The sequence below is a fragment of the Guyanagaster necrorhizus genome (genome assembly GCF_019112545.1).
Source record: "Guyanagaster necrorhizus MCA 3950 unplaced genomic scaffold BT62scaffold_44, whole genome shotgun sequence".
Taxonomy (NCBI): Eukaryota; Fungi; Basidiomycota; class Agaricomycetes; order Agaricales; family Physalacriaceae; genus Guyanagaster; species Guyanagaster necrorhizus.
In genome coordinates, this window is record NW_025064923.1 from 246379 (window position 1) to 274238 (window position 27860).

At 48.0% G+C, this 27860-nt stretch overlaps 12 protein-coding genes across 12 annotated transcripts; 7 read left to right on the forward strand and 5 right to left on the reverse strand.

Moving 5' to 3' along the window:
* Positions 1-129: 129 nt before the first annotated feature.
* BT62DRAFT_975410 (uncharacterized protein) lies at positions 130-6768 on the forward strand (the record flags this gene model as incomplete). The annotated part of the gene is made up of 32 exons (XM_043189190.1): positions 130-264; positions 323-403; positions 458-553; positions 611-713; positions 761-1004; positions 1054-1188; positions 1240-1466; positions 1517-1683; positions 1738-1843; positions 1896-1978; positions 2030-2117; positions 2170-2306; positions 2358-2486; positions 2543-2688; positions 2741-2858; positions 2910-3089; positions 3140-3274; positions 3322-3437; positions 3495-3599; positions 3650-3701; positions 3750-3991; positions 4041-4119; positions 4171-4262; positions 4313-4600; positions 4651-4795; positions 4844-4989; positions 5038-5381; positions 5735-5776; positions 5830-5901; positions 5954-6082; positions 6131-6258; positions 6312-6768. 32 exons carry the CDS (start codon positions 130-132, stop codon positions 6501-6503), a joined length of 4482 nt encoding a protein of 1493 aa, XP_043034384.1. The 3' UTR covers positions 6504-6768.
* A 257-nt stretch (positions 6769-7025) lies between these two features.
* On the reverse strand, positions 7026-9813 carry BT62DRAFT_997516 (ras GEF; the record flags this gene model as incomplete). The annotated part of the gene is made up of 6 exons (XM_043190657.1): positions 7026-7188; positions 7244-7379; positions 7429-7536; positions 7593-7716; positions 7772-7864; positions 7918-9813. The coding sequence occupies 6 exons, from the start codon at positions 9811-9813 to the stop codon at positions 7026-7028; spliced, it is 2520 nt and encodes an 839-aa protein (XP_043034385.1).
* A 729-nt stretch (positions 9814-10542) lies between these two features.
* On the forward strand, positions 10543-13693 carry BT62DRAFT_937669 (HECT-domain-containing protein). Its single transcript, XM_043187372.1, has 10 exons — positions 10543-10697; positions 10746-10780; positions 10839-10983; positions 11030-11100; positions 11157-11219; positions 11277-12426; positions 12479-12772; positions 12824-13114; positions 13168-13482; positions 13539-13693. The coding sequence occupies exons 1-10, from the start codon at positions 10681-10683 to the stop codon at positions 13564-13566; spliced, it is 2409 nt and encodes an 802-aa protein (XP_043034386.1). The 5' UTR covers positions 10543-10680; the 3' UTR covers positions 13567-13693.
* A 105-nt stretch (positions 13694-13798) lies between these two features.
* BT62DRAFT_975421 (uncharacterized protein) lies at positions 13799-14930 on the forward strand (the record flags this gene model as incomplete). Its single annotated transcript, XM_043189191.1, has 3 exons — positions 13799-14041; positions 14090-14516; positions 14567-14930. 3 exons carry the CDS (start codon positions 13799-13801, stop codon positions 14701-14703), a joined length of 807 nt encoding a protein of 268 aa, XP_043034387.1. The 3' UTR covers positions 14704-14930.
* BT62DRAFT_937671 (uncharacterized protein) lies at positions 14761-16742 on the reverse strand. Its single transcript, XM_043187373.1, has 3 exons — positions 16470-16742; positions 14997-16419; positions 14761-14938 (listed from the first exon to the last, which is right to left on the reverse strand). Exons 1-2 carry the CDS (start codon positions 16708-16710, stop codon positions 15188-15190), a joined length of 1473 nt encoding a protein of 490 aa, XP_043034388.1. The 5' UTR covers positions 16711-16742; the 3' UTR covers positions 14761-14938; positions 14997-15187.
* A 308-nt stretch (positions 16743-17050) lies between these two features.
* Positions 17051-18268, forward strand: BT62DRAFT_975423 (uncharacterized protein). Its single transcript, XM_043189192.1, has 5 exons — positions 17051-17314; positions 17365-17453; positions 17510-17740; positions 17807-18138; positions 18189-18268. The coding sequence occupies exons 1-5, from the start codon at positions 17181-17183 to the stop codon at positions 18243-18245; spliced, it is 843 nt and encodes a 280-aa protein (XP_043034389.1). The 5' UTR covers positions 17051-17180; the 3' UTR covers positions 18246-18268.
* Positions 18269-18513: 245 nt separating this feature from the next.
* Positions 18514-19444, reverse strand: BT62DRAFT_982996 (Cupredoxin; the record flags this gene model as incomplete). The annotated part of the gene is made up of 7 exons (XM_043189737.1): positions 18514-18726; positions 18771-18846; positions 18900-19022; positions 19078-19118; positions 19170-19185; positions 19240-19278; positions 19341-19444. 7 exons carry the CDS (start codon positions 19442-19444, stop codon positions 18514-18516), a joined length of 612 nt encoding a protein of 203 aa, XP_043034390.1.
* Positions 19445-19699: 255 nt separating this feature from the next.
* On the forward strand, positions 19700-20665 carry BT62DRAFT_975427 (flavoprotein). Its single transcript, XM_043189193.1, has 5 exons — positions 19700-19817; positions 19870-19983; positions 20034-20162; positions 20212-20383; positions 20437-20665. Exons 1-5 carry the CDS (start codon positions 19704-19706, stop codon positions 20511-20513), a joined length of 606 nt encoding a protein of 201 aa, XP_043034391.1. The 5' UTR covers positions 19700-19703; the 3' UTR covers positions 20514-20665.
* On the reverse strand, positions 20456-21608 carry BT62DRAFT_937674 (uncharacterized protein). The gene is made up of 5 exons (XM_043187374.1): positions 21485-21608; positions 21202-21428; positions 21055-21148; positions 20879-21006; positions 20456-20827 (listed from the first exon to the last, which is right to left on the reverse strand). The coding sequence occupies exons 1-5, from the start codon at positions 21496-21498 to the stop codon at positions 20556-20558; spliced, it is 735 nt and encodes a 244-aa protein (XP_043034392.1). The 5' UTR covers positions 21499-21608; the 3' UTR covers positions 20456-20555.
* Positions 21609-21683: 75 nt separating this feature from the next.
* On the reverse strand, positions 21684-22758 carry BT62DRAFT_989144 (uncharacterized protein). The gene is made up of 5 exons (XM_043190141.1): positions 22723-22758; positions 22432-22667; positions 22287-22380; positions 22109-22236; positions 21684-22056 (listed from the first exon to the last, which is right to left on the reverse strand). Exons 1-5 carry the CDS (start codon positions 22743-22745, stop codon positions 21785-21787), a joined length of 753 nt encoding a protein of 250 aa, XP_043034393.1. The 5' UTR covers positions 22746-22758; the 3' UTR covers positions 21684-21784.
* A 51-nt stretch (positions 22759-22809) lies between these two features.
* BT62DRAFT_1012295 (uncharacterized protein) lies at positions 22810-23835 on the forward strand (the record flags this gene model as incomplete). The annotated part of the gene is made up of 6 exons (XM_043177909.1): positions 22810-22853; positions 23009-23107; positions 23165-23326; positions 23386-23464; positions 23521-23550; positions 23602-23835. The coding sequence occupies 6 exons, from the start codon at positions 22810-22812 to the stop codon at positions 23833-23835; spliced, it is 648 nt and encodes a 215-aa protein (XP_043034394.1).
* BT62DRAFT_568251 (potassium transporter) lies at positions 23396-27490 on the forward strand. Its single transcript, XM_043181424.1, has 23 exons — positions 23396-23657; positions 23721-23985; positions 24047-24067; positions 24130-24291; positions 24347-24516; positions 24565-24581; positions 24630-24741; positions 24791-24860; positions 24920-25021; positions 25072-25150; positions 25201-25231; positions 25283-25425; positions 25480-25510; positions 25564-25970; positions 26030-26063; positions 26115-26412; positions 26475-26512; positions 26561-26645; positions 26693-26745; positions 26798-26907; positions 26960-27066; positions 27121-27166; positions 27217-27490. The coding sequence occupies exons 2-23, from the start codon at positions 23886-23888 to the stop codon at positions 27248-27250; spliced, it is 2250 nt and encodes a 749-aa protein (XP_043034395.1). The 5' UTR covers positions 23396-23657; positions 23721-23885; the 3' UTR covers positions 27251-27490.
* The last annotated feature ends 370 nt before the right edge of the window (positions 27491-27860 follow it).

Here is a 27860-nt window from a genome sequence, read left to right on the forward strand (position 1 = left end):
TTATTCCTGTGGACGAAGCCAAACAAAGGTCCGAAATTTACAATTGCCGGACATCCCGTTGTGATTGAGCTAAGCTGGTAACGCTACGACTTGCTCGACATCGGGGCGCGATAACACTGGCCCGGAGCTATGCCTTCGAATCTTGCTGTTCCTGCGCTGTCTGGCTCTCAAATATCCTCCTCTATCACCGTTGTCAATGGACCGCTTGACACTGATGACGCGCTTTCGTTCACGGGCTCGGAGGGGCAGGTCCCTGTTCAGAAGGTGAGGAATTGAACGTTGAGCATACGTCCAAGCGCTAGATTTGATGCCTTTCTTTTAGCTTGCGGAGCTCGACAACCAACTCGTGATGCAGAACCGTATCCTCGAGGGCGCAGAGAATATGCTTAAGGTCACGCTGACTGTCAGTACCCGTGTCCATTTCGTCGTACGCATTTATCAAGACATAAAGATATAGGATGCTCTACGACTTCAAGTCGAGTCTGAATTGGATATGGCTAGAAGTCGAATTGAGGCTATCACCAATAAGCGGCAGGATATACGTAAGTACTCAGTTTCCACCCTTCGGAGTCCTGACCGAATCGTACGCACAGAGTCTTCGATTGACAAGGGCAAGCAAGTCAACGGTGCCGCCGCAGTGAAACGCAAGTTTTTCCAGGCAGGCCATTCTTCATCTCAAGTCAAACAGGTTAAAGAAGACGTCGATGACAAGGGTTCGTCTACTTCAACGTGTATGTTCATTAACATTGAAACGGTTGAGTAGGGGACGACTTCCGTACTATGCTTCAGAATGCATCGAATTGCGTGTTGAATCTGCTCTCCCTTGCTCGTCCGACCATGCCACCGCAGACCACACCGGGTGCTTCCTCTTCTACCGACCCTCCGACCTCCAATATTCCCGATGCGGATAGACCGTGGGTCGATGCTATGTCAAGGCTCACAGCTGTTCTTCAGAAGAATTTGCGTGTTCGTTATGAATTGAGTCTAGCAGATGTCGTCCCAGCGTAGGCCATGATCTAGACTGTCATACCGTTTAGCTTATTTTGGTCATAGTGTCATACCGGCGCTTGCAGACAGACGTTCCAAACATTGTCGTGCAGCTGCCTATCGTGTCATAAGACATGCCTTGGTAGATCACGACTCAGTCAAACGGTTGGAAGAACAGGCACTAGATTGGTATATTGTAAAGTGAGTAGTGTATTTTATTTTTAAGTGTCAGTACTCAGGATAAAGTTCTAGGTCTCTCAATCGCGACAGCAAATACGCCGTTGAGAAAGAGCAGGTCATCAAGCTCATCCGAACTATTGTGGACATTGGTACGGTTCGCCACGATTCACACTCGTCCACAGGAGGTTCTGTGGGTGTAGTCCCTCTTTCCGAGCCCGTCATGCGAGCGTTTATCGCAGTTGCGGAACATGTTGAAGATCCTTTCAGGCCCATCTGTATACTAACCTTAACTGAAATTCGTATGCACGATACTCTATTTCCAGTTCCCGGTGTCTGATCGTCTTCTTAGTTCTCATCGATATTGATCTCGTCGCCAGAACGGGTGGAACCCGTTTTCTACTACATGCCCTGGGTGAAGGACCGGTTGAATTAACTCCCATCCTATCTGCGGCTTTCCTTCATATAGTGGACAGTCCTCGAACTCGATCCTACTTTACGGTTGGTACCGACCTAGAAGTAATAATTTTTGAATGTGTATTCTTAAAAAAGCACGCTAACTTTTCAGTATAGACTGCACTGTCTGCCGTCACTGATGCCTACGGCAAAGGTCCTGATCATGCTGAGCGGATGAAGAGTTACACCCAAGTTATACAAGGCATGCTTCGAACCTGGAGCGGTGGGCGTTCTCTTCAGTGACTGGTTCTTCCAGTGCTGACATGTTATCTTAGGTCTCATGTACTTCTGTATGAACGATATGCGCGCACTGCGATCTGTGATCGAGACCCTTCGAATTCCCTCTGTGGAAACACGGGTACGTTACGTTCTTAGCGGTATTACTATCAGTGTATCATGTTCGACCTAGGAAATCATTTTAAACATGTTCTTCAGTCTGCTCAAGATCAAGACACCGGAATGGTACCAAACCTTCATCGATGGAAGAAGATTAACAAGTATGATGTGATACGCATATGGTTCAAGGAAATAACCAATTATTTATTGCAGTGTACAGGAAGAGTCGGAGTAGTATCGATGAAAGCAAGGAAGTCGAACAAGCGGATCGGACGTCCCCGACTTCAAGGTTGACTGAGCACTATATCGCCCTATTAGTCCTCATCTTCACAAACGCAGGGTTGCTTGATGTATGTCTGGTCAAATAACAACCTGTCTTCATTTCTGACATCCACGCATAGGCGCTGACTTCTATGCTAAGTGAAACTACCACTGGTACGAATCTCTCGAGAAAGGCGACGCTTCTCATGGCAGAGGTTTTGCAAATTGCAAATCGAGTCTTGCCGCTTTCCGTAGCGGCGAGAATACAGGTTTGGCACCGTTCTCCAAGTGTATGATATGTACTGAGTCGATGTCCTCGGTACAGGCTATCCCGCAAATTTTTTACATGGCGGCAGATTTTGGTGACGGTGAACATCGGATCATTGGGACGTCAGCAATGTCCGCTATTGACAGTCTTGACCGAAACCGTGCACGACTGCAGCCTGGACCCGTCAAACAAACCCGTGTACGGTGAGTACCCGACGCCTTTAATGATCTTGACCTGACGGTCTTGGTTTTGTAGGGCTAACTCTGTGGAGGACCCTGTTCGCCGCGGACAACGTCAGGTAGAGCAAGCGAAGCTGAAAATGAATATGCAGATGGATGATAAAACATTCCAGTCCTGTGTTCTGGAAACTCAAGTAGGGTTGTATGCGATTTATATTCCATGTTGTTCATGCTTCTATGAACAGGTAATGATTACAAGGGACTATATGAAATGGAATTTTGATGTGTTGCAAGAGCTCATTGAAGGACCTTTGTTGAATCCGAAGCGGATGGAGGAGGCGATCAGGGCAGCGAAGTTTATCCGACGTCTTATGTCATTCTTCCACCCTTTCAGCCATCGTTTCTCGGAGATACCGAAAATTAAGGTTTCGTGATTCATCTTTCTTGTATCGGCGCTTTTCTGAGGTTTCTTTAGGCTAATCTTCGGTGGGCTCGGCTGGGATGTTCGCTTTTGACAACCTTGCTAGCTAGTCCTGATGGAGTGAGATTCCTGTCTACGGAAGATCAGTTCCTTACACAGATTGTCAAGAGCTTTGCTCAGCTTGATCCGGTAAGGCCATTTCCAAACGCTGCCCTGCTCACACTCATCCTCTAAAGTTCAATGGTCTTCCTGACCAAGATCCCATATTCTCCAAAAAGAGAGTCGCCGAAACTTTGACCTATGGGTATCTGGAGATGCTCGGGACACTCAGTAAACATAAGGAGGGCATCGAGTACGCCCCTACATGTTCGCAATAATAGCCTATATACTGACTGCGACTTCATTTTAGGTTATTGGAGAAATTCAAGATATTTACCGCGTTCTACCACTTAAGTGAGTTGCGAAGTCGAGAGGATCTCATCAAAGGTATCATAGAGAACCTTGACTATAGCATGTACGTGTTTTCTCTTTTGACCGGAACTTTTGATTTTATGCATATACCAGTGACGGACACCCTCGTATCATCCTGTCGAAAGCCCTTACTTCTAGCTATAAGGTTAGGACCTTCGCCATGTCCAGAACTTTGATATTGAACGTTTCCAAGCACGTCCGTCTTTACGCGACTCAGCATCTAGGTGATCTCATCCAAGGCTCGGCGAACAATGCCAACGTGTGGACCTTAAGACTCCTCCTGACGCAACTTTATGACCCTGCCCCCGAGGTGTGCGAAATGGCCGCTCGCTTCCTTGAAGAGGCCTGTGAATCCAAGGAAATCCTTCAGCTTGTCGTCGAAATGAGGCCTACCATGGATCATTTGGGTGAAATTGGGAATCCCTTACTATTGAAGTAAGGATTCTATTCTGCGGTGGCGAGATCAAGGCTCACTTTGGCCCAGATTCACATCCACGCCTATGGGCTTTCGATACTTGCTTGACGCTGGATACATCGACCGAGAACTGGACCTGTGGTTCAATGTACGTATTCACTAATGATCTTTTGTCGATATCGTCTAACGGTCTTTCCAGGAGCGAAACCTCTACTACGTGGTACAAGTAGAAGTTTTCCTTTCCAAGGTATTCCATGGTTCGAATACTGCTGAAGAGGAAGATGAATCTCTGTAAGTTTGATCGCTGGTGTCATCGACTAGTCATTTGAGTTCTTTATGAGTGCTTTCGAGGGTACCGTACCGCCTCATTTCTATGGCGAGATGTCGAAAACCGAATTGGGCTGTCAAATATTGCAAGAGAAAGGCCATTTTTCCGATTTCACTCAATTCATACGTCAGCACGGTCTGGAGGGAGAGGATACGGAGATTATCATGAAGTTAAAGAGTATTTTATGGGCAGTCGGTAACGTCGGAGCCACTGAAGGGGGTTTGTCATGTCTTGAGGAAGAAGACATCATTCCTGCGGTCCTGGACATAGCAAACAACTCTCCGATACCATCAGTCCGTGGGTACGTTGTTGAAATTATCTTCATTCATTCGTATCTGAAAGATATCTAAGGACGTGCTTCTTCATCTTGGGACTAATTTCCTCGACGTCCCAAGGTGCGGAAATCCTTGATGATTATGAATGGGAGGCAACAGTGACACCACTCGGATTACCCACTGGATTATGCATCCCGATGGATGTTGAGAAATTTATATCTGTAGGCACCTCTTTGTTTCAATCATTCTACTGCTCATAGCTTGTATAGATACCCCCTTGGACCCAACGTATACCCGAGTCTCGCGAGACTCGCCTCATACCCCCAACTTCGGAGGCCGAGCTCGAAGTGATTACAGCTCTTCAGAACCTTTCAAACTCGGTCATTGCCAACGCGGCGTCTCGAACATTGACTAAGTATGCCTTGTTCTCTAGCTGTCGTCTGAGGCTGACCCTACGCCATAGGATGAAATCACGACCTGAGTACCGCTCGGTGTTCTCCTCACTAACAATGTTTTTCCGAGCCCTTCATATGATATCAACGCAACGATATCGTCTGCCTGTTCGCAGATACATCATGGACCTGTTCACCATTGAGATGGATGCCAATGTTGTTGCGAAGCTATTGGACGCTGCGAAAGCCTTGAAAGCCCATCCTGATTATAAGCCCCCAAAGTCTGCGGCAAATCGGGTAAGCATCTTAAGTCGACTGGGACGAACTCGTCGTCCGGAAGAAAGTGACGATGAAGGCGAGGATGATGGACCTGAGGCGGAGGATGTTCCGCTGTCGAAAGATCCTCCACCTATCAGTTGTCGACCTATGAGCAGGATTATTGGCTTTGAGTGAATGTGTATGACTGGAGGGTTTGATGGACTCGGATATCGTTATCTTGCGTGTTGTATTTGTATTATTGGACTGCATATTTGATTAAATAAACGATTTGGAACTAGCTATTGTAAATTTCTGTCTGGTCAGTACTGAAAACTGCTGCGCTGACGTAATCTCGGTTATTCCCGAAACTATACAGATAAAGTTCAAGCCACGCGGCCGGCATCCACTCACAAAATAGTTTCAGTGTCGAGCCCGACAACTTCAAGACTTCAAGATGGGTACGCGATGCTGCCATTCTTCTCCTTCACCAATGTCTGACCGCTCACTTAGTTCGTTACGCTGCCGCTGCTACTGCTACGAACCCCGAAAAAAGTCTGTTTTGTTATTGGTCCTATTGCTGGCCAAGACTGATGGTGACAATTCAGCTGCCCGCGCACGAGGCGAGTACCTGCGAACGCACTTCAAGAACATGCGGGAGGTCGCCGCTGCTCTTACCGGTTCGTTTGTTGGCAAATAGGCTTGTGCTGGAGGATTGATTTGCATATATAGGACTCAAGTTGGCCAAGGCCTACACATACCTCGCTGACGTCCAAGATCACAAGCAGATCATTCCTTTCAGGCGGTTCTCCGGCGGTGTTGGACGAGCAAGCCAGGCCAAGCAATTCAAGGCAACTCAGGGTGCGTCTGCCTTTCATTCATCCTCAATTTTATTCATTGTGTATGCAGGACGATGGCCGGAGAAGTCTGTTAAATTCATTTTACGCCTGCTGAAGAATGCCGAATCCAATGCGGATGCTAAAAACATCGATGTTGAGGACCTCACCATCAAGAACATTGTTGTTCAACAGGCCCCCGTTCGTCCTGAACACATTCTTTTGCCTCAGAGGACTGATTTGGGGATCCGTAGAAAACCCGCCGCCGTACGTACCGTGCTCATGGTCGTATAAACCCTTACCAGGGACACCCCACGCACGTTGAAATCATCCTCACTGCTTCCGATGTCGAGGTCGAGAAGGCTTCCGAAAAGGCTGGTGTCTCGTTGGTTGGATTAAACAGGCGGCAAGTTGCTAGGAAGAGGATTGAGGCTGCTCGAGCTTAGATGCATGGATCGTTCTTTCCTGTTTGCCAATGTACTTATGCTATGCAATATGCGAGGCTATGAGACGGCAGTCAAATGACAGTTCAGCATTTCGGTTGTCGTGCCAGTGTATATGGCTAGAGTGGTAGCATTTGTTGTTTCCGTTCCCGGTGTTTGTTATTGGAACCATAGGATATTCTAAAATCTAAATTACGTGTCCCAAACTTGAAGACGACATCCGCCGTCTTGAAGTCCAAATAGGTATATACAATTAACTTGAGGTGTTAGTGTCTACACTCAACTTATGGTCTTCGACATAATTTTTTAGCAGAAGATTGTAAGTGAAAGAAAGTGTGGACGACAAGAGGCACGGGGAAAAGGAGAGATGATGATGATAGCGAGATGAAATGAATGTAACGTTGCATCAGTGATGCAGAAATAACTGGGGAAAGATAAATGAGTGTAGGAGGGTAGTATATCCAACGTCACATGCATTATGCTCTGGCTCTGAGATGGATGAAAATGAAACAGGAAGGACCCCCCTCATCGGGCCTGGCAAGCCTGAATGTTGAGAATAGCATCGAGATCAAACGTCGTTATTGAGGCGACGTTCTGATACCCACTCCGGGTGGCGACAAGGTTCCACAACATAGCAGGATTATTGTGTATTTTGTCAAGTTCCGGGTCCCTCGGTTCAAGGACACGGCTATCAAAGGAACAACTATTAGCACTTAAACCCAGGCTGAGAATAGGACGCGGACCTCCATTTGTACTGATCAGTGTCATCGACATCCAGTTTTGCTTTCAATTCTACGGCCCACTGCATCTTCTTTGTTAGCCATTCTTGGCAAGCAGGGCTGCTTCTAAACGTGTAGGGCAGCCAAGCTTGCTCCAATGCTATTTAGTGTCAGAATGAAAACTCTTGCGAGATCCGGCGCGTACTCACTTCGGATTGTAGCACAGATAGTGCGTACAGGGAAAAAGTTGATTCTTCCCTCGGTAACTGCCCTTGAAAGGCTTGACTTGATTTGAGTTACATCGTGAACAAGAGGGTCTGCATTGACGATCATTGATAACTACCACAATGTAACAGTGACATGTCTTCCTCACCAAGGATGGGAACCATGGGTCTTGACTTGAGTCCAACAGCTTGAATTATGCGACGGTATTCCCTGAAGTTGTCGAACACTGTTTCAAATACCCAGTGGAAACCCTTATGTTTCATGGACAACGCCTCGTGATTCACGGCGTGAGTACTTCAGACAAGGCAAAGTTGAAACGCCACTTACCAGAGCTGTACGTCTGAGTCGGTTCACGGGAGAAGCGACAACACCATTGTAGATGGCAAAGGCGGAGTTGAAGTCGTAGTGCTTGAGACATTCCTAAGGAGCATATTCAACATAATCAAACAAAATTTGCCAGTCAAAAGACTTACCATTGCCACCTCGAGCCAGAACTCTATCATTGGAACACGACCCTCCAGCGACGATTCGTGCAAGATAGAAATGGTGGCCCAGAATGTGAGCGACCTTCCCCAATTCACAAAGTCCGCTCTGGTCTCTTTTCCCTCCAATTCGTTTGCCATCCATGAGCGGACAGCGCTCTCCGGTTCGATCCTCCTGAAAATTTTGAATGACTGGATAGTGATCTGTCGCGCAAACTCCCGGATACCAGGGTTACTCATGAACCAGAGCAGCCTGGATTTCACTGGCTTGTCTGGTACCGTTGGGAGACGAAAATTCGTTTCCTCAGGATTAGGGGAAAAGCTTCCGGGCGCGATCTTACGATATCTATATTCCAACCATTTGGATCGCGAGGCGCCACTTGAGCCGATTTTGTCCAAACGTCTGTAGAGTTTCAGCATCTCGCTGCCGGGACGACATTCTGGATGTCTCAAAAAATACTCCTGGAAGATCTCGAGTGCTTCACTGTCGAACGCTGGGTTCCAGTAACGCTCCAGCCACAAGCAGATAACGTGCACGACGCGTTTTTCCGTGATGTCCTTCGAAGCCGCCCAGACAACACGCTGTTGCTCAGTGAACTGATAGCCATGTTCGTTCATCACCTTGAAGCGGTCTAAAAGGCCCCTGGCCAGTATAGCCGGTGTCGTAAAGTACCGGAAACCAAGGAAAAAAGTGTCGAGAACACCTTCCTGTGTGACTTCACGCGAGGTGACTTGCAAGATGAGGGCCTGCAATGTAGCACTCGTCAATTGTCCTTTTTCGTCGACTTTCATGGCCGCGTAATCCTCAGGCATAGGCATGTCGACGCGGTTGCTAGGATCCTCGAAGTGGTATATGGCGGACTGACGAATCGCATAAGTGATTTGCACAGCTTGACGCCGGTCGAGTGACTTGAAGGACTCTGTCTTTGGCTCTGAAGATAGTGTCGAAGTCGAGTTCTGAGATTGAACAATACGGTGACCGCGCTCCTTGGCAAGCTTAACGACACGTCGAATCTGCTGAGCGAGCTTCTTGCATCGTGGAGGGAGAGCCGCTTGATTTGTCGGCGTCGACACCAGCGTGTCAGTACTACTGCTAGATTCGTCGGCAAACCTGACACGGCCAAGACCCAAAGTGGAACCAGAAGCGACAGTGTCGCTGGGGGTGTCTGGAGAAGCCGGGTTGTCATTATTAAGGACTTCTTCTACGATTATGCTCAGAGGGGAGATGCGAGGCTTAGGCGGCCGAAGCCTATGAGACTCAGGGCTCCCACTTTTGTCGATGCCGTCTTCCTCAGACAAATCGACAGGAATGCCAGGAAGCGGTTTCGCATCCGCTACCATACGTGTCACGATCCCGTGGAGGTCATCAAGAGCCTTGAGTGTGGCATTGAACCAGAACATCGACGTGGCCAGGCGCATGTCGATGGCAAGCTCGCCTTCCTCTTGGACCTTTTTACAAGCCCATGAGCGAAAGTATTCCGCAGAATTAACGACATCGTAGTACATAGCGCGGTAATTGGAGTTGTTCGTGTCCAGGTGGGGCGTCTTTTCCATTGAGTAGAGAACATTTGTCGAAAGGCATGTGCAAAAAACCACAGCGTAGGCCTCGAAGTCGCTGATACTTTGATTCTTTTCTGACACTTCGCGTAGTCTTTCTATGACATGGATGATCGAGGGATAGCGTTGGATACATATCGGGACATTGGCGGCGAGGGAAGGAGGGGCGAAACATGACGGTGAAGGAGACGCAGGCTCTTTGCTGAAAAGGCTAGAATCTGGTGGGCTGGAAAGAGCCAGAGATGCCACAGGACCTGCTGTGGGGATATAGATTTTGCGGTCGCTGATCTTCTTCAATTTCTTGGGCTTGGACATCTGTAAGGATGCCATGACGGAAGGTAAAGCTTTGGTGAAGATGAAACGATAGCGATAGGGTGAACCAAGGCAAAAACCAGGAGGAAGCCGAATATTTGAACCACCGGGGCAATCTGACAAATTGGTGCCCGGCTGCCACACTCCATAGATCATTAGCCTTAAGCGACAACAATTCATCCTGCTCATTGTTTGGCTTGCTCTCGCTGGATGCATGACATTCCGAGCTTCGACATAAGGAGAGCCATTTTTAGGATATCAAGCCAATATCGATTTATCTTTAGCCTTGGCAAAGTTACTGGAGCTCATGTCGTTTGTCGCCCTGCCATGCTTCAGCGTTCTATGTTAAGCTTCAAGCTTATTGAACCTCTGAGCGCGCGAGCTACTGGTGCAGTAGGGTGCAGTAATATTTTGACCAGACATTCCTTTTCACGCCGGCGTGAAGGTCGAACAAAAGTCATGGTGGCCGCAGACGTCGCTAAAGACAAGTACTTTGTAACTTGGAACCTGAGCTGACAATGCGGCGATGACTCCAAGCTGCACTTTAATTGTAATTGATCGAAAGTTAGGATCCTTTATATTGACGGTCGAGTACATCCATCTGGAATCAGGATTTGTGCCAGATCCTGTTTGACTTGGAAGTCGAAGATGGTGTCGAGAAAGAAAAATGAAATTCAAAGGGACTACATACTTTTGTCGATGGAAATCAGTAAAGCTGTGCAGCACGTGATCGATAAGACCTGGAACCGAGCGGCTTAACCCAAACGTCGATTCTGCGCACAGAACGAGCTCAAGCGCCTCCTCGTCGGCGCTTATTCATCTCCGCGTCATCGTCCATCACGACGACAACGGCGAGCAAGTGCTACCGCTTACTTTGCTTTCATCATGGCCAGCTCCAGCAGGTCGGTCTTCGTATCCGTCTCACCGTCACCAGGCGCTCATCTTAACAGATTGAATGATACGGAGCGGACGATTCGTGTAACCCGTATGCCTTTTCACCTCATACGAGGTCGATACATTGGATGTGCTTACCATTGAATCAGTATTTGGGGCCCATGGTCTCGCCAAGAGGGATCTTCTGGGCCTGCCTGATCCATTTGCGGTCCTAACTGTTGACGGGGATCAGACGAGCTCGACAAGAGTAACCAAAAAATCGCTTAGTCCGTCGTGGAATAATAGCTTCGATGTGTAGGTGGTATTCCCGTCCATCCCTACCTCCATTTACCTGTCGCAGAACCGTTCGCCAATCATCCATGATCGCAATACAAGTATTCGATTACAGAAAATTCAAAAAACGAGATCAAGGTGCGGCTTACTGCATCCATGGACTCTGACTGACTGCTTACGGTACATTCTCCAAGGCTTCCTTGGCGTAATTAATATTCCAGCCTCTGAAGCCATTTCCTGTGCTATGAACCACCACGGTATCTTTCTCCTCGTCTTTTTCTGATTACGTTTTCATTGTTTGGTGTTTGCATCAGAAATGATATCAAGAGACTTAACCATGTCATCCAACAACCTGCCTGTATATGGAAAACTGATATTTGGTTTTTCCTTACCCACGGAACCTGTCCCATCAGCCCCCGCTGCAACTGACACAGATACTTTTACCATGTCTACATCAGAAGCAGCGCAGTTGTCTGCCACTGCTTCCAGTAGCCAAGGGCCACGGCCTGCCGCGCATGTCGGAGATGACGATCACTTGAGGCCATCGACATCGACATCGCGACAGCCACAGCAGCAGCAGCAGCAGCCACCACAGGCTCATCAGCAGGAGCAGCCTCTCTCATCTTCACTGTCTCTTCGATCGTCTGCAAGCCATGCTCCACTGGATGCTTCCCCTCGATTCTCCCGACAAGATGCAAGCCAACGACCCGTTTCTCAGACTGCTGTACAGCAACGGAATGTCGAGGATGAAAGTCCCCTTCCTGCAGGTTGGGAATGTCGACATGATCCTCAAGGTCGTCCATACTATGTCGATCACAATACTCGAAGCACGACCTGGCATCGGCCCAGACCGAATGGCCAACTCGCTACTTCTCCCCAAACCCAAACCCAAACCCAAACCCAATCCACACCACAGACGACAGCACCCGTGCGACACACCACCCTTCTTGCATCCAACCCACCCACTGCTACCGATATCCCCCTTCCCCTGGGATGGGAGGAGCGTCGGACGCCGGAAGGACGTCCATATTTTGTTGATCATCACACTAGAACAACGACGTGGGTTGATCCTCGACGTGCCAACCAGCCTGTTATTCCACCCACCAATGCTCATCAGCTTGGACCCCTTCCTTCGGGATGGGAGATGCGATTGACCTCCACAGGACGTGTTTATTTCGTGGATCATAATACGCGAACGACGTCATGGGAAGATCCTAGACTTCCTGGTGTTGTGGACGATAACGCGCCTCAGTACAAACGAGATTACCGACGGAAGGTGATCTACTTCCGCAGTCAGCCTAAGATGCGGGTATCTACTGGCAAATGTGACATCAGGGTTAGACGTGCGCGGATATTGGAGGATAGTTACACCGCCGTGATGGCACAAAACCCGGAAGATCTGAAACGGCGGCTTCTCGTTAGCTTCGAGGGTGAGGATGGGTTGGACTATGGTGGTGTTGGCAGGTAACTTTCGTCATTTGTCTGTTCATCTTTTCAGGACTAAAAGGCCCTGCAGGGAATGGTTTTTCCTGCTGTCGCACGAGATCTTCAATCCTTGCTATGGATTGTTCGAGTACTCGACACACGACAATTATACTCTCCAAATCAACCCAGTATCCGGGATCAACCCAGACCATCTGAGCTACTTCAAATTTATTGGGCGCTGTTTAGGTTTGGCAATATTCCATCGTCGCTTCCTAGATGTGTATTTTGTTCCGAGCTTCTACAAAATGATGCTGGGCAAGCATATGACATTAGCGGATTTGGAGAGCGTGGACGCTGATCTCCATCGCTCACTAGTCTGGATGCTGTAAGTTATCCAGTTTAGTGATCCAGTATCCCGTTCACTGATATGGCCCAGGGACAATGATATCACTGATGTTCTCGACGAGACTTTCACTATGACTGAAAACCGATTTGGAGAATTGGTGATTATCGAATTGAAGACCGGAGGGGAAAACATAGCGGTTACAGAAGCGAACAAGATTGAATACGTTGATGCGGTTGTTGCTTACCGTATATCGACCCGGGTAAAGGATCAGTTCCAAGCCTTTATGGAAGGCCTTTTGGAACTGATACCGGTCGACCTTGTTAGTGTATTTGACGAGCGGGAGCTAGAGCTACTAATAGGTGGTATGGCCGAAATTGATGTGTACGTTTTTCGGATACTTGTTTTCGTAACGGGACTGACATTGTATTTTTTAGGGACGACTGGACTAAGTTTACAGATTACCGTGGATACGAGAAGACTGACCAAGTCATTGAGTGGTTCTGGCAGTGCATTCGCTCTTGGCCCGCAGAACGTAAATCACGGCTCTTGCAGTTCACGACTGGTACTTCACGCGTACCAGTTAATGGATTCAAGGACCTTCAGGGATCGGATGGCCCGCGGCGATTTACCATTGAGAAGTCTGGTGACCCGCAAGGATTGCCCAGGAGCCACACATGCTTTAATCGATTGGATTTGCCGCCATACCAGGATTATGAAAGTTTGGAGACAAAACTGATATATGCCATCGAGTATGTGTTTCGTCTCTTTTACTGGTTCACGTCTGAATCGTCACTTATTTCCGCAGAGAGACGGAAGGTTTCGGGCAGGAGTAGATGTTAACCTAATATACCTTTTGTTGTTGTTTTTCTTTGGAATGTAACATTAACAGTACGATGCTCCATTTTAATCATCTCTTGTGGTTAATTACGATGTACCAATCGATTTGTATGCAAAGTGTTTTTGTACAATGTATAAAAATCCGGTAGATACGGTCCGGAAAGACACACGTGCAAAGAGCCAATCACGGCCGGAGACGCGTCTAGAGGCAAACCTTCCAATGCTACAATGACTGCCGTTTCTCCAGAGCCAGCTGCCGGTCCAAGCTACGACTCCTACCTGGACACCGTCGAGGGAGAAATAAATTTCTTCCGTTCCTTGATGAGGACAAGGCCGGTGGGCATTAACTGCCACTTCCATGTCATGGCTATGCGATTTTCAATTCACCAAGACTCGGGCCAATGGGTATCGATAGAGGGCATCTGGACCAAACTGAGGTCACTGTACGACATAGATGCTCTTAATGCTATAGTAAGACGCGCATTTCTCTGGTCTACTTCCCAACTTACGGACGGACAGGATGCCGAGATAGACGGATACCAATCGCCTAAATCTAACAGCTCAACACCAATACCCATTCCGTCTCCAAAACCCGGTGACGATTTCACGAATCATACTTTCTTTAAAGAAGAATATTCTCTTCCCTATGATGAATATATCGAGAACATGATCGCTACGCGTCGCATGCGTGCCACACCGTCGGTTGCATCCCCGACGCCTTCTCCTACCGCCCAGAAAAAACCGAAAGGTAAACGAAAAGGAAAGATGGCCAAGTCACAGGCGAACTATGCGGGTCTCGTGGGAGGTGATAGTGATAGTAGCGCGCTGACACAGGAGAGTGGTGATGAGGGTGCTCCGACTCCAAGGGAAAGTGTCGTCACCGCAACTGATGGAGGAACGGAGGATGTTGAAGACGAGGACGTGGAGATGCACGAACCGTCTCCAGGTATGTTTGGATGTTCGTTGGTCTTTCTTACATTCTCATTTCTTGTTTAGCTCCGTCTGCGACGACCAAAGGGACGAAGCCAAAAGCCAAATCTGCAACAGCAGCGGCAAAACGGGCCGCTTCTGCAGCGAGGGCCCGTGCGGCCCAAGCGGCCCAACGCGCAAACAAGGCTAAGAAGAAAAAGTAGCGTATTTTGCGAATGATGCTCTGAGCACGTCTTTCAATTTTCTCTATCTAAATTCTTTCAGGTCGAGATGGGCTGCATGACACTCCTTCCACCACTTTTCTGGGAGAAGGAAAGGTAGATCGTTTTTCCTCTAATGACATTACCGTACCACCTTTGAATATGTCTGTATGCCTTTGCCTCCTGCAGTTTGTGTTTAAGGTATCGCACCTGTTGTGTCCGCATGATTCAGATAGCTCTTCCAGACATAATTAGACACGTAAAGGGGACAAAGGCCGACTAGGGCTAACACTTACGAGGCTCGACAAGTGGGGCAAATCAGAAGCCCAGCTACATAATATGGCTCAGTATGGTTCCTTCAGAGGTCTGATTCAAAGTACCGCCGTTGAAAGTGCCATTCGAAACGTCGACTGCAACCAAGCGTTCCAGTGAACCATCGAAATCCAACTTTTATTACGGCCAGCAAATCCGAGGGCGCGAGACCACTCTATACAAATACACCAATGATGCCTTCACCTTTTACCTTATCAGGTCCCCAAATGCCACCTATTTTTACACTTGTATGCACTCGCCCACATCCGATTACCGGGCAAGTCCACTGGTGCTCCGCCTCGACCTCTGACTTGGCTTTGCCCTTCCGCTTGAGTATTGAAGGTATAATTCGTTGTAAAAGCTCAGCATTTGCCTTGTGGCTGGACCGCAACCTTGACCTGATGGTGTTTGTCTCCTCCGCAGCGTTGGCCGTCGCTGCACCTTCTTTTGCCTTTTCCTTCCCTTTCCCTGATTCAGAAACATCTTGAGGTGGAACCTGAGGCACCGAAAGCCGGTCAATGCACTTCCCATCGATCAGGTGTCCACATCTAAGTGACCAAATTCTTCGCCTCCTCTGGTCCTCCGCACTTCCGCTGCCACTTTGGTACAAACCCTCATTGCAATTGGCACAGACAAGAGTCGCTTGCAAGTTGAGGCCCGAAGAGGGGGGGGAAATAGAAGCCAGTGCTGCATCTGAACCTGAAGAACTGCTGGCAATGGGTTCATCGTCGTCAATGACAATCGGGTTAGACTTGGACGTCGTGAATGGAGAAGATTCGGATGTTGGCGGGGCGAAGTCAAAGGTAAAACCAGGCTCCGGCAGACCAGGATGTGTATATTGAGGTTTATAGTCCACCTCAGGCGGTTGCGAATGAGTCATCAAGTTCCGACGAGTTCTGAAATATGAATCCCCCATTGCGTATTCATCGTGCAGCTCGGCAGGGAAGAGGAGGAAGTTCAAGTGACGCATAGTATTGTCGTCATGTGCATCATGATCCAACGCGAGGTAACCATTCCCTATTTGTATTCTTCGCGGATCCCGCCTGCGCGGTATCCCACCCTGTGCCTGTGCCTGCAGACGCCGCTCACGTTCCCGCCGTACCTCCGCACTCCGGGCTTGTCCCGTAGACATGACAGCACCTCCGAGAGTGATTCGGGGCAGACGATGTGGGCGACCTGTGTCCGAAGAATTCTGGACGGTTGCCGGGGTCGATGGCGAGTGGAGATTGACTTCGAAATCGAACGGGTCGGGCCTGGCTAATACCGGAGTGGCTATTGGATGCGGAGGAGGCTCGCGACGCATGGGGAACATGGAAAAGCGAGCAGGAATAGATGGAACAGGAGGAACGACTTGAATATCAGGATCCGGTGGGGGTGGTGAGAACAGCCGGCGCATGGCGGCTGTTCCTGCCACCATTCAATACGACTGTTGAACCTGCAAAACGATGGAAACCTACCTCGACGCGTGTGGTTGCTCCCGGACGCCGCTGGATGGCCTATTTCCTCTATGTCGCTGTCATCAAGCAAGGAAATGAAGTCAGGAGACGTTCGTCGGCGCTGAGCAGGTCGCGAAGGTGCATCCTCCCACAGGTCAACATCGATGACCTCGACATCAGGCTCTCTAAGTCGTCGTTGCGGTATAACCACTGGTGCATGCTGCAAAGGGAGAGAAGGAGGTCGCTCGACAATAGTCGACATTTCGTCGTCGTGATGGTGGTCGCTCTTTGAACGTGAGTCTCACGTCACTCCGGTTTTGGACGCGGTCTTTGTATTACATAAGCTTCGGGATCCGCCACCGTTGCCGTTTTTGGAGTGCCGATGCGCCTCTTAATCTCCAATGCAGCTGGCCAGTGGCCACCTCGGTCGACTTCCTTGGCCAGATTTCTTGCCACTTATTATTATATAAACAGAGAACTGCCAGTTTTCCGTGGCCTGTTCCAAGATTTTCCGGTCACATCTGGTCAAATGTAAGTAACAGTTATTCCGCTCGTGTCGGGGATTGAACGGCCCGGTTCCCGACAACTCTTGCCCATTTTATGTAATTTCTGACGCGTCCTTTCCACCACATTCTCCAGTCTTCCTCATTTCTGTTCCCGATCTTCCAAGCCAGATTACTTTTTCCTTTCATCGGATATTTCTTCATCCCTACAGCTCATCCTTTGTTGATCATGACTATAGAGACGCCATTCTCAAATTCATCCCCCGTTCCTCTGCGTACCGGTCCACCGACCAAAGAAGAACTAATAGTGTATTACCCAGCGAAGTTTACGTGGAACCAGCTCAAGACCTTCGTCAATTCTGGGTGCTTTTTAGACAACACTGCTACATATTTCATGCTAACTGAGCTCAAAGGGATCTTGGTCTTTTGAAGCGCGACAAGAAGCTTCAAGAACGGTACGAGCTCTGGGCCAAGAGCATCAAACTCAAATACGGCTCTATCGGTAAGGATCATACGTGATGTACAGGATTCTCCTGACCATCACCCTTATATTAACAGTCAACTACCTCTTGAACTTCCGCCTCCAGTGGGGAAAACCAGATACTTTGTCCTTACTTACCTCCGCCTTGGATGACAGCGACCTAGTTAGGAACCACATAGATCCTTTACACGCAGACACCTCCATTACAAGAGATCTGCCCCCTTTACCCGAAGACGCGCCGTCATACTTTGCAGCTGATATTCCATCCGAATATATCAGTATCATTCAAAACGACTGGCCCTATTCCGGTGAGTTCTGCTTTTATTGTCTTTGTCTTCCCTCAGAAACACCTGATGTCCTGCTGTTGCGTACAGTACCGTCCGATGTCGAACATACATTAATTTGGACACGTATCCCAATTTATCATCCCGACATAATCGCAGACAGCATATCGGCGCGGATCGCCCAAGACGGCCTGTGGGGTTTTACAGGGAATACGTCCCCTCCCCCTTCGCCATCGACTCTTCATCTCTGTCTGCCCGCGCTTTCTGAGTGGGGCATCACTAAGGAGAAAATGATCATCTCTACCAGAGGCACCGAGGAGGAAGAAGCTTTGGTTAAATGGGCCGGTGAGAACGTGAACGACTTTGTTAAGGAGCGCTGGATGGAAGAGGAGTGGGAAACCGCATGGTTTGTGAACCCTTTCGTAAGATTTCTTTTGTTTGTAAGAGGCCGAGTATTCATGTCGTTGGATAGAGACTTCAGAGTGTACCGGGACTAGCACATATCCATGTTTTCGCAAGACACAAATGATTTTGCATGATTGTTGAGCCCTCTCCAGGAAGACCGAAACTTGTATCTTACATAAAGCGCTAGACGTCTGAAGCACTGAGTGTTTTCTACCGGCTTATTTATCTACAGACCAAGGATATTATCGCCGTATGATTATCACGCGCATGCAGAACATCTTCTATCATTGGACTAGCCATATGAACGCAATAAAAAAGATGCCCAGAGGGACCTGCCCACGATATTTATGGATTCCCTTAAAGGAGAACAAAATTCGCATTCCTGTAAACCACTACAGCAGCACCCCACCAATAGCCAAAGCCGCCACCAGAATGACTGAGTTGTGGCCCATCGTCGTTGCACCATTAGCAGCAGTGCTTGAACTAGCACTAGCGCTGGCGCGGGCTGTAGCGGCTGATGCACCTGCAGAAGTAGTGATAGAAGTTCCGGATCCTGACGCCGATGAGGACGAAGTTGAGTTAGAGGCTGTCGCCAATGCAGCTGCCTGTAGATACAATCAGCATGTGACTAATTTTCGCATAGCCCGACGATGATTACCTGGAACGCGGCGAAGCTCTTGTTGGCTGTTGGGTTGATAGCAAAGACCATACCCTTTGCGCAATGACTGGATTACAAGAGTTGAGTGTCCGACAAGGTGTGAGAACAATAAGCACATACCCGGTCTGTGCACAGTAGAACCACAAAGGAGCCGAGGCATTGTTGACAGTGAAAGACCATACAGGGAATGTTGTTCCATTGACTGGGACAAAACCTGAGTCAACGCCCTCCGTTGGTGTAGTCCTTTACCCTCCAGATATGAGCGATGATCCGATAAGCAGGACGAGGTAATACACACATTTTTTGACAAGGATCCGCAAAGGTTGACTGCGTCACGGTCTACGACACAAATTAGTTGACTCACGATATAAACACAGGGCAGCCCCTTACATGGTTCTTGGCCACGCTATAGCGCCGTGTCAGTGTGACCTGATGATGTGAATAGGAAGAAAATACCGACAACTCAAACTGAATAATATCACCAGCGGCGGCGGTGACACTAGGTGGCAGGAAATAGGGTTCATCAGGAGACGGTGCAACAACAGCAAGGAAATCACCAACTTTGTGGGGTCATAGGTAAGACCGTCATTCTCACCAACCTTGACCGTAATGTTGGCGGCAGAAGCGATAGAAGCAATAGCAGCGATCACAACGAAGAAACGCATTTTTTCTCGGTGGGAAACCAGGAACAGTGCGAGGCAGATAATGAAAAAGAATAGTTGGTGCTACCGGAGACAAGAAGAGCCTAGTAAAAATGGTCAGCGATGAAGAAATGAAGAGGGGATACGATGGATCCTACACTGCTCTGAAAATAAACGAAAGGGGGTGAAAGAGAAGATGGCGGAACGAAGGAAAGAAAGGGTGAGGGATTTTTATGGTTTCGATCAACAACCGGATCCGATCGCCGCAAGTTGCCTTTTGATCATGATGTTTGTTGCTCAAGATCACCTGGTGGAAGGCTATGTGCATGTATTGTTAATAACCACTGGCAGCGTCGCTTCTGTCAAAGTCCCCCTCATCGTCAAGGAACTCTTAAAGGTACTTCTAATTTCTTTCCGCGACAGCCCGGACTGCTGAATATGTCTCTCAGTATGACAAAGTGAAAGTCCAAGTTATCTCTACTGGCCCATCACTAGCGTTTTTTAAGCGGGAGGACATCGAGGACGGAGACACGAGAGTATGGACTGACAAGGATGAATGGCCGGTTTGCGTGCCGTTGAAACGTTGAAACGTATCTCTGATTGATTGCGACAGGCCTCATTCAAAATTGGCGATCCAATTTTACACATTGAATTGAGGCGTTGGGCTGATGTAGTGCTAGTAGCGCCCTGCTCAGCCAACACGTTAGCCAAAATCGCGCACGGTTCGTGCGACAATCTTGCGGTGTGTTTGCCATGAACAGTCCCTGCTTTCACTGATAAAGGACGGCAAGACTTCGCTAATGCGAGCTCTGGCACCCACCACACCGACATACATCTTTCCTGCAATGAATACATTGATGTATGATCATCCCCTAACAGCCGAGCATCTTCGGATTGTTCGTGATGTAGTCAAATACAATGTCGTTGGTCCGATAGGGAAGGGTCTTGCATGCGGAGACGTTGGTGGGTGGCTGATTCATGATTGTTCCGACACGCTGCTGAATTTACTCGCGCAGGTCTAGGTGCAATGACTGAATGGCGCGATATTGTACGCATAGTAGTAGAGAAGTTCCATTTACGCCTTGGCGCGTAATACAGTGATAAAGTAATGACTTCTAAATTAAATGACTCACACTCATGCTTCCAGAATACCGGTATTCTTCCATCGCTCCCATAGCAGTCCGACCCCAACGGGCGCATTTATATCCCCTTTGATTTCCTTGACATCCAATAGCTCATACTTCCACCCGAATGCCAAAAAGTGTGCAAAAAGCGAGTTGAAATGGGGCTCAGAACGCAAATGCAACACTTCAGTATAATGAGCATGATAGATATGCGCGAAAACACGAAGAAGTTGACGATATATGTGTTTGACGGTCGCTGGGAAGGTGGGAAGGAACTGCTGACCTGTATCCAAGTCAACTGTCGATCAGAACACATCAGAAAAGAGCTACTCACCTGATTTGGACGGGAAAACGTTTTCGTCGTCCAGAAGCGTCTGTATTGACGACATGACCGAATCGATGTACGTAGGTGCAGAAAGTAAAACCTGTTTCCGGTCTTGGGTCGTCCAGAGATAGTTTAGGCTTGAGCTTTATGTTAGGTATGCAATGACCCGGAGATGGAGTGCATACTTTGTACCAGCCGACATCGTAGGACAAGCCTGTTGAGTACAGCATTCTGTGATGACGCCGTAGAATTCGTTGAGATGGGTATAGAAATCGAATACTCCGAGACTAGTATCAAAATGGACACAAATACTAGAAACTAGAATCACGTACTGTTCACAGCAACCCACTCTGTTATGTCAACGTATTTTGGTAGCATCACAATTGTCTTGAAGTTTCCCTTCACAAGCGCGGAATCCGCAAACGGACTGCATAGGTACAAAGGCTTAGAGATGGCGCCCTCTTCGTTGGATGCAGAACCGCGAGAATTTGTGCGAGAAAGGGTGCCAGAGTTGGGTGTAGGTGAACGTTTGGGTCTGCTGGGAGCTCTATTCTTATTTCTGTCATTCTCAGCGTCAGCGGCAGCTGCGGTGGGCGGTAGGCGGAAAAAGCATACCCAAAGAACGACATATTTCTGAATGGGTATAGGCGCTTATTGGGCGCTTAAAGCGATGACAAGGCAAGGAACGACGCGTAATAATCAACGACGGCTCCGACGGTAATAATGGGGCAGATGATGGTGGCTCTCGACAAAGGATCTCATTTGTTTCCTTCCCACGACTCAAGTAAACACACTCGTTCGAAGAAAGAACGTCCGTTGTTATTACTGTTACAAAAGATACGCGAATCGATAGCAATAAATCGTACTGTTCCCTGCGATAACCAGATCACAGGACAGATATACTTCGAAAGCATCTTAACCATCCAATATACCCATGTCCCTCCAGCGCTCCCATAGGGCACCTACTCCTACGGGTGCCGAGGACGATCCCTTCAGATCTTTCATCTCCAGCAACTCGTATTCACGACCAAAAGCAAGGAAATGCGCGAACAGGCTGTTGAAGTGCGGCTCCGATCGTAAATGAAGGATTTGGTGATAATGCGCATGGTATATGTGCGCAAAGACGCGCAATAGTTGACGATAGACGTGTTTTACGGTAGACGGAAAGCTTTGAGGAAAGTCACGCCCTGCAAGCCCGGAATAACGAAAGGGTCACCCGTGACAAGCAAGGCCACGCACCCGACTTGGTGGGAAACACGGATTCATCGTCGAGAAGATTTTGAGCCCACGTCATGACATAGTCGATATAAGTTGGTGCCGGAAGATGTACGCTCTTGCGATCTTGGTTGATCCACGTATAGTTCAGTCTACAGCGATATAGTCAGCTCGAAGACCAACCTGCACGATAAAAACATACACAGGCCCTGCAGACATCGTTGGACAAGTCTGCTGGGTACAGCATTCAGTGATGACTCCGTAAAACTCATTGAGATTGGTATAAAAGTCAAAGACTGGTTGCAGTCATCAGTAGCCACTCGTCGTCGACAAGAAAAGCGACGAACTATTCACTGCCACCCATTCCATGATATCAACATATTTTGGCAACATAACAATGGTCTTGAAGTTTCCCTTTACCAAGGCCGCTTCCACGAATGGACTGCACAGATAAAGGGGTTTCGGTGTTGCCACGATGGGAGATGGAGGTGTCGAGTTCGATGTGTATTCGACAGGAGAGAACGTCGCTGAAGTTGGAGTTGGGGACCGCTTAGCACTTCGTGGTGCACGGGTCATGGAACGACTGAATCATAGTGCGAGTTAGCAAGTATTCCAGCATGCTGCAATCGTCAACACACCCGATAGAGTTGAAGAACGACATAGTACTGAGCTACGCCAGCGTGGGGTATCAAAGAAGCGAGAAATAGAGGTACTCGACGCCTTGAATGTCCGGGAAACAGTCGTCGCAGGGTAACACTTGGCACGGTCAGTACGCTGTCGACATGAACAGGTGATGGCGTGAGAATTGGACTTGGCCAAGGGAATGTTCATCTTGACCGGCCCGGTCCCGCGGATCCATCAATACTTTTCGCTATTGTTCCACCAACCTTGTTATAACCAAAGCAGGTTCTGTGTCCGCCTTAGTACAGTCTATCACGATCCACGAGAATGTGGCATTCCCAAAGCCTTTTCTGCTGCCGAATTCAAGTTCTTCGAGTCAGTTCCCTACTGTGGCCCTCTGTCGTATTCTCCCCTCTTGTCTCGCTAGAGTCTGCGGAGAAACATAATACTACATCGCAGCACCGGTAATAGTTTTGCTTCATCGTTTTCCATACCCCTAGGCGTCCTTGGCATCCTCGACTGCGGAAAATTCATCCATGCAGTAAGCTTGTCTATTAAATTTATTGTCAACTGGCTATCTGCACGCTCGAATAGGCCGAGTGCCCTGTCTTTTGAAGACGGGTAACCCCAATTTCAACCCTCATATCCAAATTATGTTGAGGATGAAGTCCGCCGGGCAGTTCGAACCTGAAAACCTTATCCGATCTCTCACCTTTCCAGCGGTTGTCGCAACTCCGGGAAAAATCCCTTCGATTGCTTGTCTTATTATTGGTTCCTATCTCCCTGGTCCTTGCCGTTACTATTTAACGTCGTAGACTGCTTCAGCTTTAGCATCGAAGTTGGGAGTACGCGAGGTTGAACGTGGGTATTGAAACGGCATGGTGAAGCGGATATAGTGGAAGGCCGTCGGACAACTTGAATGCAAAATCAAGTGCTCGGCCTATTTCAAGTGGTCTGATATCTTGTCATACCTATATCGTTCAATGGCCATAATCCCTCATTTGCTCGCGATCAGGATCAAAACATGGTACTATATCCTCCGGCCGTGCGCGAAATTCGCCATTCCTGGATCTATACGGAGTGACGGCACGATGTCTGTTATGGCGATGCACCCGGCGCTTGCGCTATAAATTCTTGCAACATCAATATCAATATCTTTCCCAGCTTACCTGGTTGAGCAATGGTCATGCCTTCAGCGCTTGAAACGGGACTGCGTCAGAAGCGAACGGCTGTACATTTGAAAGGATTTGCTCTTCTTCAACTGAGCTTCCAGACGTTGGGTGCGCATCTATATACGGCTCAAGAATCATGTCGCATGTTGATACGAAACGTTTGATCCAGGGATTATTTACTCAGATATAGGTTAAGCTACTTGTCTTCTTTCCGTGCCGTGTACCGAACACCATGCTCACAATTCGCTGTAGGCACGTCACCCTTGTACGTTCTCAATGGCATTTGGCCTTCGACTGGCGAGGTACCATCGAAAGAGGACATCATTGGTGGAATCAGTGCTATCATATGGTCGATAACTATCCTCCCATTGGTCAAATATGTCTTCACTTCACTTAGATTCGCTACGCAAGAAGGTCCGTACTCAATAATCGGTGCATCATAACTTTCCTGTGCTAATCATAGCGACAGGGGAAGGAGGTTCGTTTGCTCTCTACCAAGGCCTCTACCCTCCAAAGGAGAAAGACTACGATGCCGACCGCACGCTTACGGGTGATTATGGGAGAGAACTTATGCGGATGTCACCCAGTCCTGTAAAAGCAACAATGAAGGAGAAACTACGATGGCCTCTACTTCTTTGGGTATGTTCTCATTGCGTTTTTGTTGGTTTACCTCTCACTTCCTGAAAGTGTCTCTTTGGAACTGCGTACGTTCTGAGACAGTTCTGTTGTTCTTAAGCTTATTCTTCTGATAGATTGACTATGGCAGACGGCATGTTTACGCCTGCGGTGTCAGTCACTAGTGCTGTCGGAGGTATCGCGGTAGCCAAATCCTCTGTCACCAACAATATCATTCCTATAGCAATAGTGAGTGTTATTTCCTCTCGCGTCGCTTTGTTGTGTTCATCAGTTATAGGCTTTCCTGCTCGCACTCTTCTTTGTACAGCAATTCGGGACAGCAAGATTGGCAGTGACATTCGGTCCCAGTGAGTTTCAGTCCGTTGGCTGTTTTGCGTGGACATATTTATGTTGATTTAAACCTTAGTATCATGCATCTGGTTTCTTCTACTAGCGGGGACCGGAATATATAACATCACCCTGTATCCGGGTATTCTCAGGGCATTTGACCCTTCTCGCGGTGTCCTTTGTAGGTGTCCCTAAACTCATGTCGTGTCATTGGATTGATCATGGTCTCAGTGTTTGTACGCACGAAAAACTACGATATTCTTGCCGGTGTGCTTCTAGCCATCACGGGTTGTGAGGCTATTTTCGCAAAGTAAGAGAAGGCCCTTCCCGCTGATGATCAGACCCGCTGATGAGCTTCAGTGTCGGGCAGTTCAACGCATTGTCTATTCAGGTTCAGATCTAGCATCCATTGACGAGTGTATCCTGACAGGTTGTCTCTCAGATTTCGTTTGCTTGCTTCGTATACCCAGCTCTTCTTTTGGCTTATCTGGGTCAGGGAGCAGCACTTATCACCGACGGCGAACAAGTCATACAAAATGTTTTCTACCGAAGCATCCCAGGCGGACTGAATGGCCCTCTTTTTTGGTCAGTTCGCAGCTGTCAGCGAAATTTATCTTATCATCTAAGACAACCCTGCAGGATCATGTTTACCTTTGCCATTCTGGCCACGGTATGCCCATATTATACCATCAAATATACTTCTCACTCACGCTGGCATATTAGATAATTGCATCTCAAGCGATGATCACTGCTACGTTCAGTCTCTTACAACAGATCATCAGCATGAAGAGTTTTCCTCCCCTCCGTCTGGTGTATACATCCGAAACTATCCAAGGACGGGTCTACATCCCAGCCATCAATTGGACCCTCATGATTGGAACTATCATCCTGGTGGCCACATTCTCTGACCTTGCGAAATTGACAAATGCGTACGGTTTTGCCGTGGCAACTGTGATGTTTTCCACCACCATTTTACTCTCGTTTCAAATTCATTACGTGAAGAAATTACCAGTCGTCATTGCTCTGCTGTACTTCGTCTTTTTTGGCTTCTTCGATGGGCTCTTTTGGGGCGCTTCGCTCAAGAAAATTCCCCATGGGGCTTGGGTACCGTTGACAATAGGGATATGCATGTGAGTTAGCCTACGTTCATGCGGGGTTTTCAAATTCTTACTGGCATCCTTTCTTTCAGAGCCATATTGATGTGGTTATGGACATGGGGGAAGGTTCATATTAACTATTGCAAAGATTTAACATATACTGACTACGTATCGAAGGGACTGGAGGACGCATTCGACGGTCAAAATCGACAGAACCTGAAAGATTTTATCCACAAGGACGAGAAATCTCAAGTTACTTTCCATTTGGACGGTGACGCCAAAAATGACGCCGCTGAAGACGAGGATGACGGCGAGGATGACGGCGACACCATAACAAGGTACTATTGCGTTTCGCATCCGTCCGAGACGACCAGCAGCGCTGTGGACATAGAACAACGAGAGCTTGTTCGCATACCGACATGCGCTGTGTTTCATAAGATTGCGGAGGGGCAAGGTGTTCCGCACACTTTCATCGGTAAATCGTTTGCTGGCATGGTCTTAATATCATCATCTTGGGCTCATCTCTCCAAAACACAGGGCTTATAAGACAATGGCCTGGCCTTCCTGAAGTCCTCGTATGTGTTTTCAGTTACGGTGAGATTCAATAAACTTATAGAAAGAAGATCTTTCTCTCCGTCTCCGTATTACCGGTTCCCAGAGTTCCCGTGGGGGAGAGATATATTATATCCCGGGTTCGTTCAATTGAAGGCAAGCATCAGATCACCACGTGTTTTCCAATACTTACTCTTTTGTAGGCTTCTATGGTGCGACATATTATATTGGGTATAGGGATAACTTCGACGTGAAGGTGAACTTCCAGAATTTGCGTCACCTAATTGTGCACTGACGGCTATGCATAGATTGATGATTTACTTGAAAGGATATGTGCTTTGGAGGCCCATGCAGATCCTCAGAACTGCGGTCGTATAATTAAACGCATCAAAGAGGTGGCGGGGAACACTACCCATATGTTCGTAAAATTTATATCATCTCTGTTCGTCCTGCTCATCTGTGGTAAATAGAGTGCCACATTACTACGTTGTCAGTCGACATGTGGACGTCGGGAAATTCTCTGTCATCGTCAATTTCCTAAGAAGATATCTGATTGAGGAGATTTACCGTCGTTTAGGTGCGGAATCATAGTACATCTATCATGATTCGTTCTGACTCAGTGCCATTATAGCTACCATGTTCCCAGAAACAGCTAATTGGCTTACCTCTGCAGACGAGTAAGCAATTGTCCTGCTGTACATGTCGCTGGATGTTCAATATTCTACAGGATTATTCATGTCGGCATCAATGCACCGATTTGAACTTCGAATAAGATGGTAGAAATATGCGTGAACGAAGTTAGAACTTGGCCTTATCGATATTTGGGGTAAATGTATCATGATGCAGTTGTTGACACGGTGTCATAGAGAATGGTGGACTTGAAGGGAGAATTCGAAGAAGATAGAGAGACAAGTGGAGCTACATCTCCGTCTATGTATCACCCTCACCTATAATAAACGTCTGACCTTCTGAGCATCCGGAAGGCGTACATTATTTTAAGCGTTAGGAACTGGCTTCCGCTTTGAGGCGTTTGAGAAGGAGCTGGGCAAAATAACTCACCTGAAAATGGCTCTAGTGAGATGCGGGTGTTGACAAGTATATAGAAGGTACGTCCCGATAGACTTAGAAATCTAAAACTTAGTAATGCGCCAGTCAAGTGTCCACAAGTAACGTTATCCAAGTAAAGCTGTGCTTCTCAAGTCGTGTATACGATGCCATAAGGATGGCCTTGATCACAAGAAAGTCTTGTCTTTCGGAGGGAGAATCGTGACCGAGTCCATGTATATAACATTGCTACACTGCACATCGCGTGAGAACTTGATCCGCTTCCGGATCGTTTTTGGCACCAAAAAAAATTCAATGATCAGACCA

Bases quoted from the DNA above. Each gene is read 5' to 3' on its own strand.
- BT62DRAFT_975427 (XM_043189193.1), top strand. From the start codon at position 19,704: ATGATGTTTGTTGCTCAAGATCACCTGGTGGAAGGCTATGTGCATGTA. The intron at 20,163-20,211 runs GTGTGTTTGCCA...AAGGACGGCAAG, and splicing joins GTTCGTGCGACAATCTTGCG to ACTTCGCTAATGCGAGCTCT. The intron at 20,384-20,436 runs GTGGGTGGCTGA...TTACTCGCGCAG, and splicing joins TCTTGCATGCGGAGACGTTG to GTCTAGGTGCAATGACTGAA.
- BT62DRAFT_975423 (XM_043189192.1), top strand. From the start codon at position 17,181: ATGACTATAGAGACGCCATTCTCAAATTCATCCCCCGTTCCTCTGCGT. The intron at 17,315-17,364 runs GTGCTTTTTAGA...CTGAGCTCAAAG, and splicing joins AAGACCTTCGTCAATTCTGG to GGATCTTGGTCTTTTGAAGC. The intron at 17,741-17,806 runs GTGAGTTCTGCT...TGTTGCGTACAG, and splicing joins AAACGACTGGCCCTATTCCG to TACCGTCCGATGTCGAACAT.
- BT62DRAFT_568251 (XM_043181424.1), top strand. From the start codon at position 23,886: ATGGTCATGCCTTCAGCGCTTGAAACGGGACTGCGTCAGAAGCGAACG. The intron at 23,986-24,046 runs GTGCGCATCTAT...CGTTTGATCCAG, and splicing joins ACTGAGCTTCCAGACGTTGG to GGATTATTTACTCAGATATA. The intron at 25,232-25,282 runs GTTCAGATCTAG...GTTGTCTCTCAG, and splicing joins TCAACGCATTGTCTATTCAG to ATTTCGTTTGCTTGCTTCGT.
- BT62DRAFT_937671 (XM_043187373.1), bottom strand. From the start codon at position 16,710: ATGTCGACTATTGTCGAGCGACCTCCTTCTCTCCCTTTGCAGCATGCA. The intron at 16,420-16,469 runs GTAGGTTTCCAT...GAATGGTGGCAG, and splicing joins GAGCAACCACACGCGTCGAG to GAACAGCCGCCATGCGCCGG.
- BT62DRAFT_937674 (XM_043187374.1), bottom strand. The intron at 21,149-21,201 runs GTACGTGATTCT...CTAGTCTCGGAG, and splicing joins AGAGTGGGTTGCTGTGAACA to TATTCGATTTCTATACCCAT. The intron at 21,007-21,054 runs GTATGCACTCCA...ATAAAGCTCAAG, and splicing joins ACGATGTCGGCTGGTACAAA to CCTAAACTATCTCTGGACGA.
- BT62DRAFT_937669 (XM_043187372.1), top strand. The intron at 11,220-11,276 runs GTATCTTTCTCC...TGTTTGCATCAG, and splicing joins CTGTGCTATGAACCACCACG to AAATGATATCAAGAGACTTA. The intron at 13,483-13,538 runs GTATGTGTTTCG...TTATTTCCGCAG, and splicing joins AAACTGATATATGCCATCGA to AGAGACGGAAGGTTTCGGGC.
- BT62DRAFT_989144 (XM_043190141.1), bottom strand. From the start codon at position 22,745: ATGTCGTTCTTCAACTCTATCGG. The intron at 22,668-22,722 runs GTGTGTTGACGA...ACTATGATTCAG, and splicing joins TCGTTCTTCAACTCTATCGG to TCGTTCCATGACCCGTGCAC. The intron at 22,381-22,431 runs GTTCGTCGCTTT...GACTGCAACCAG, and splicing joins GGAATGGGTGGCAGTGAATA to TCTTTGACTTTTATACCAAT.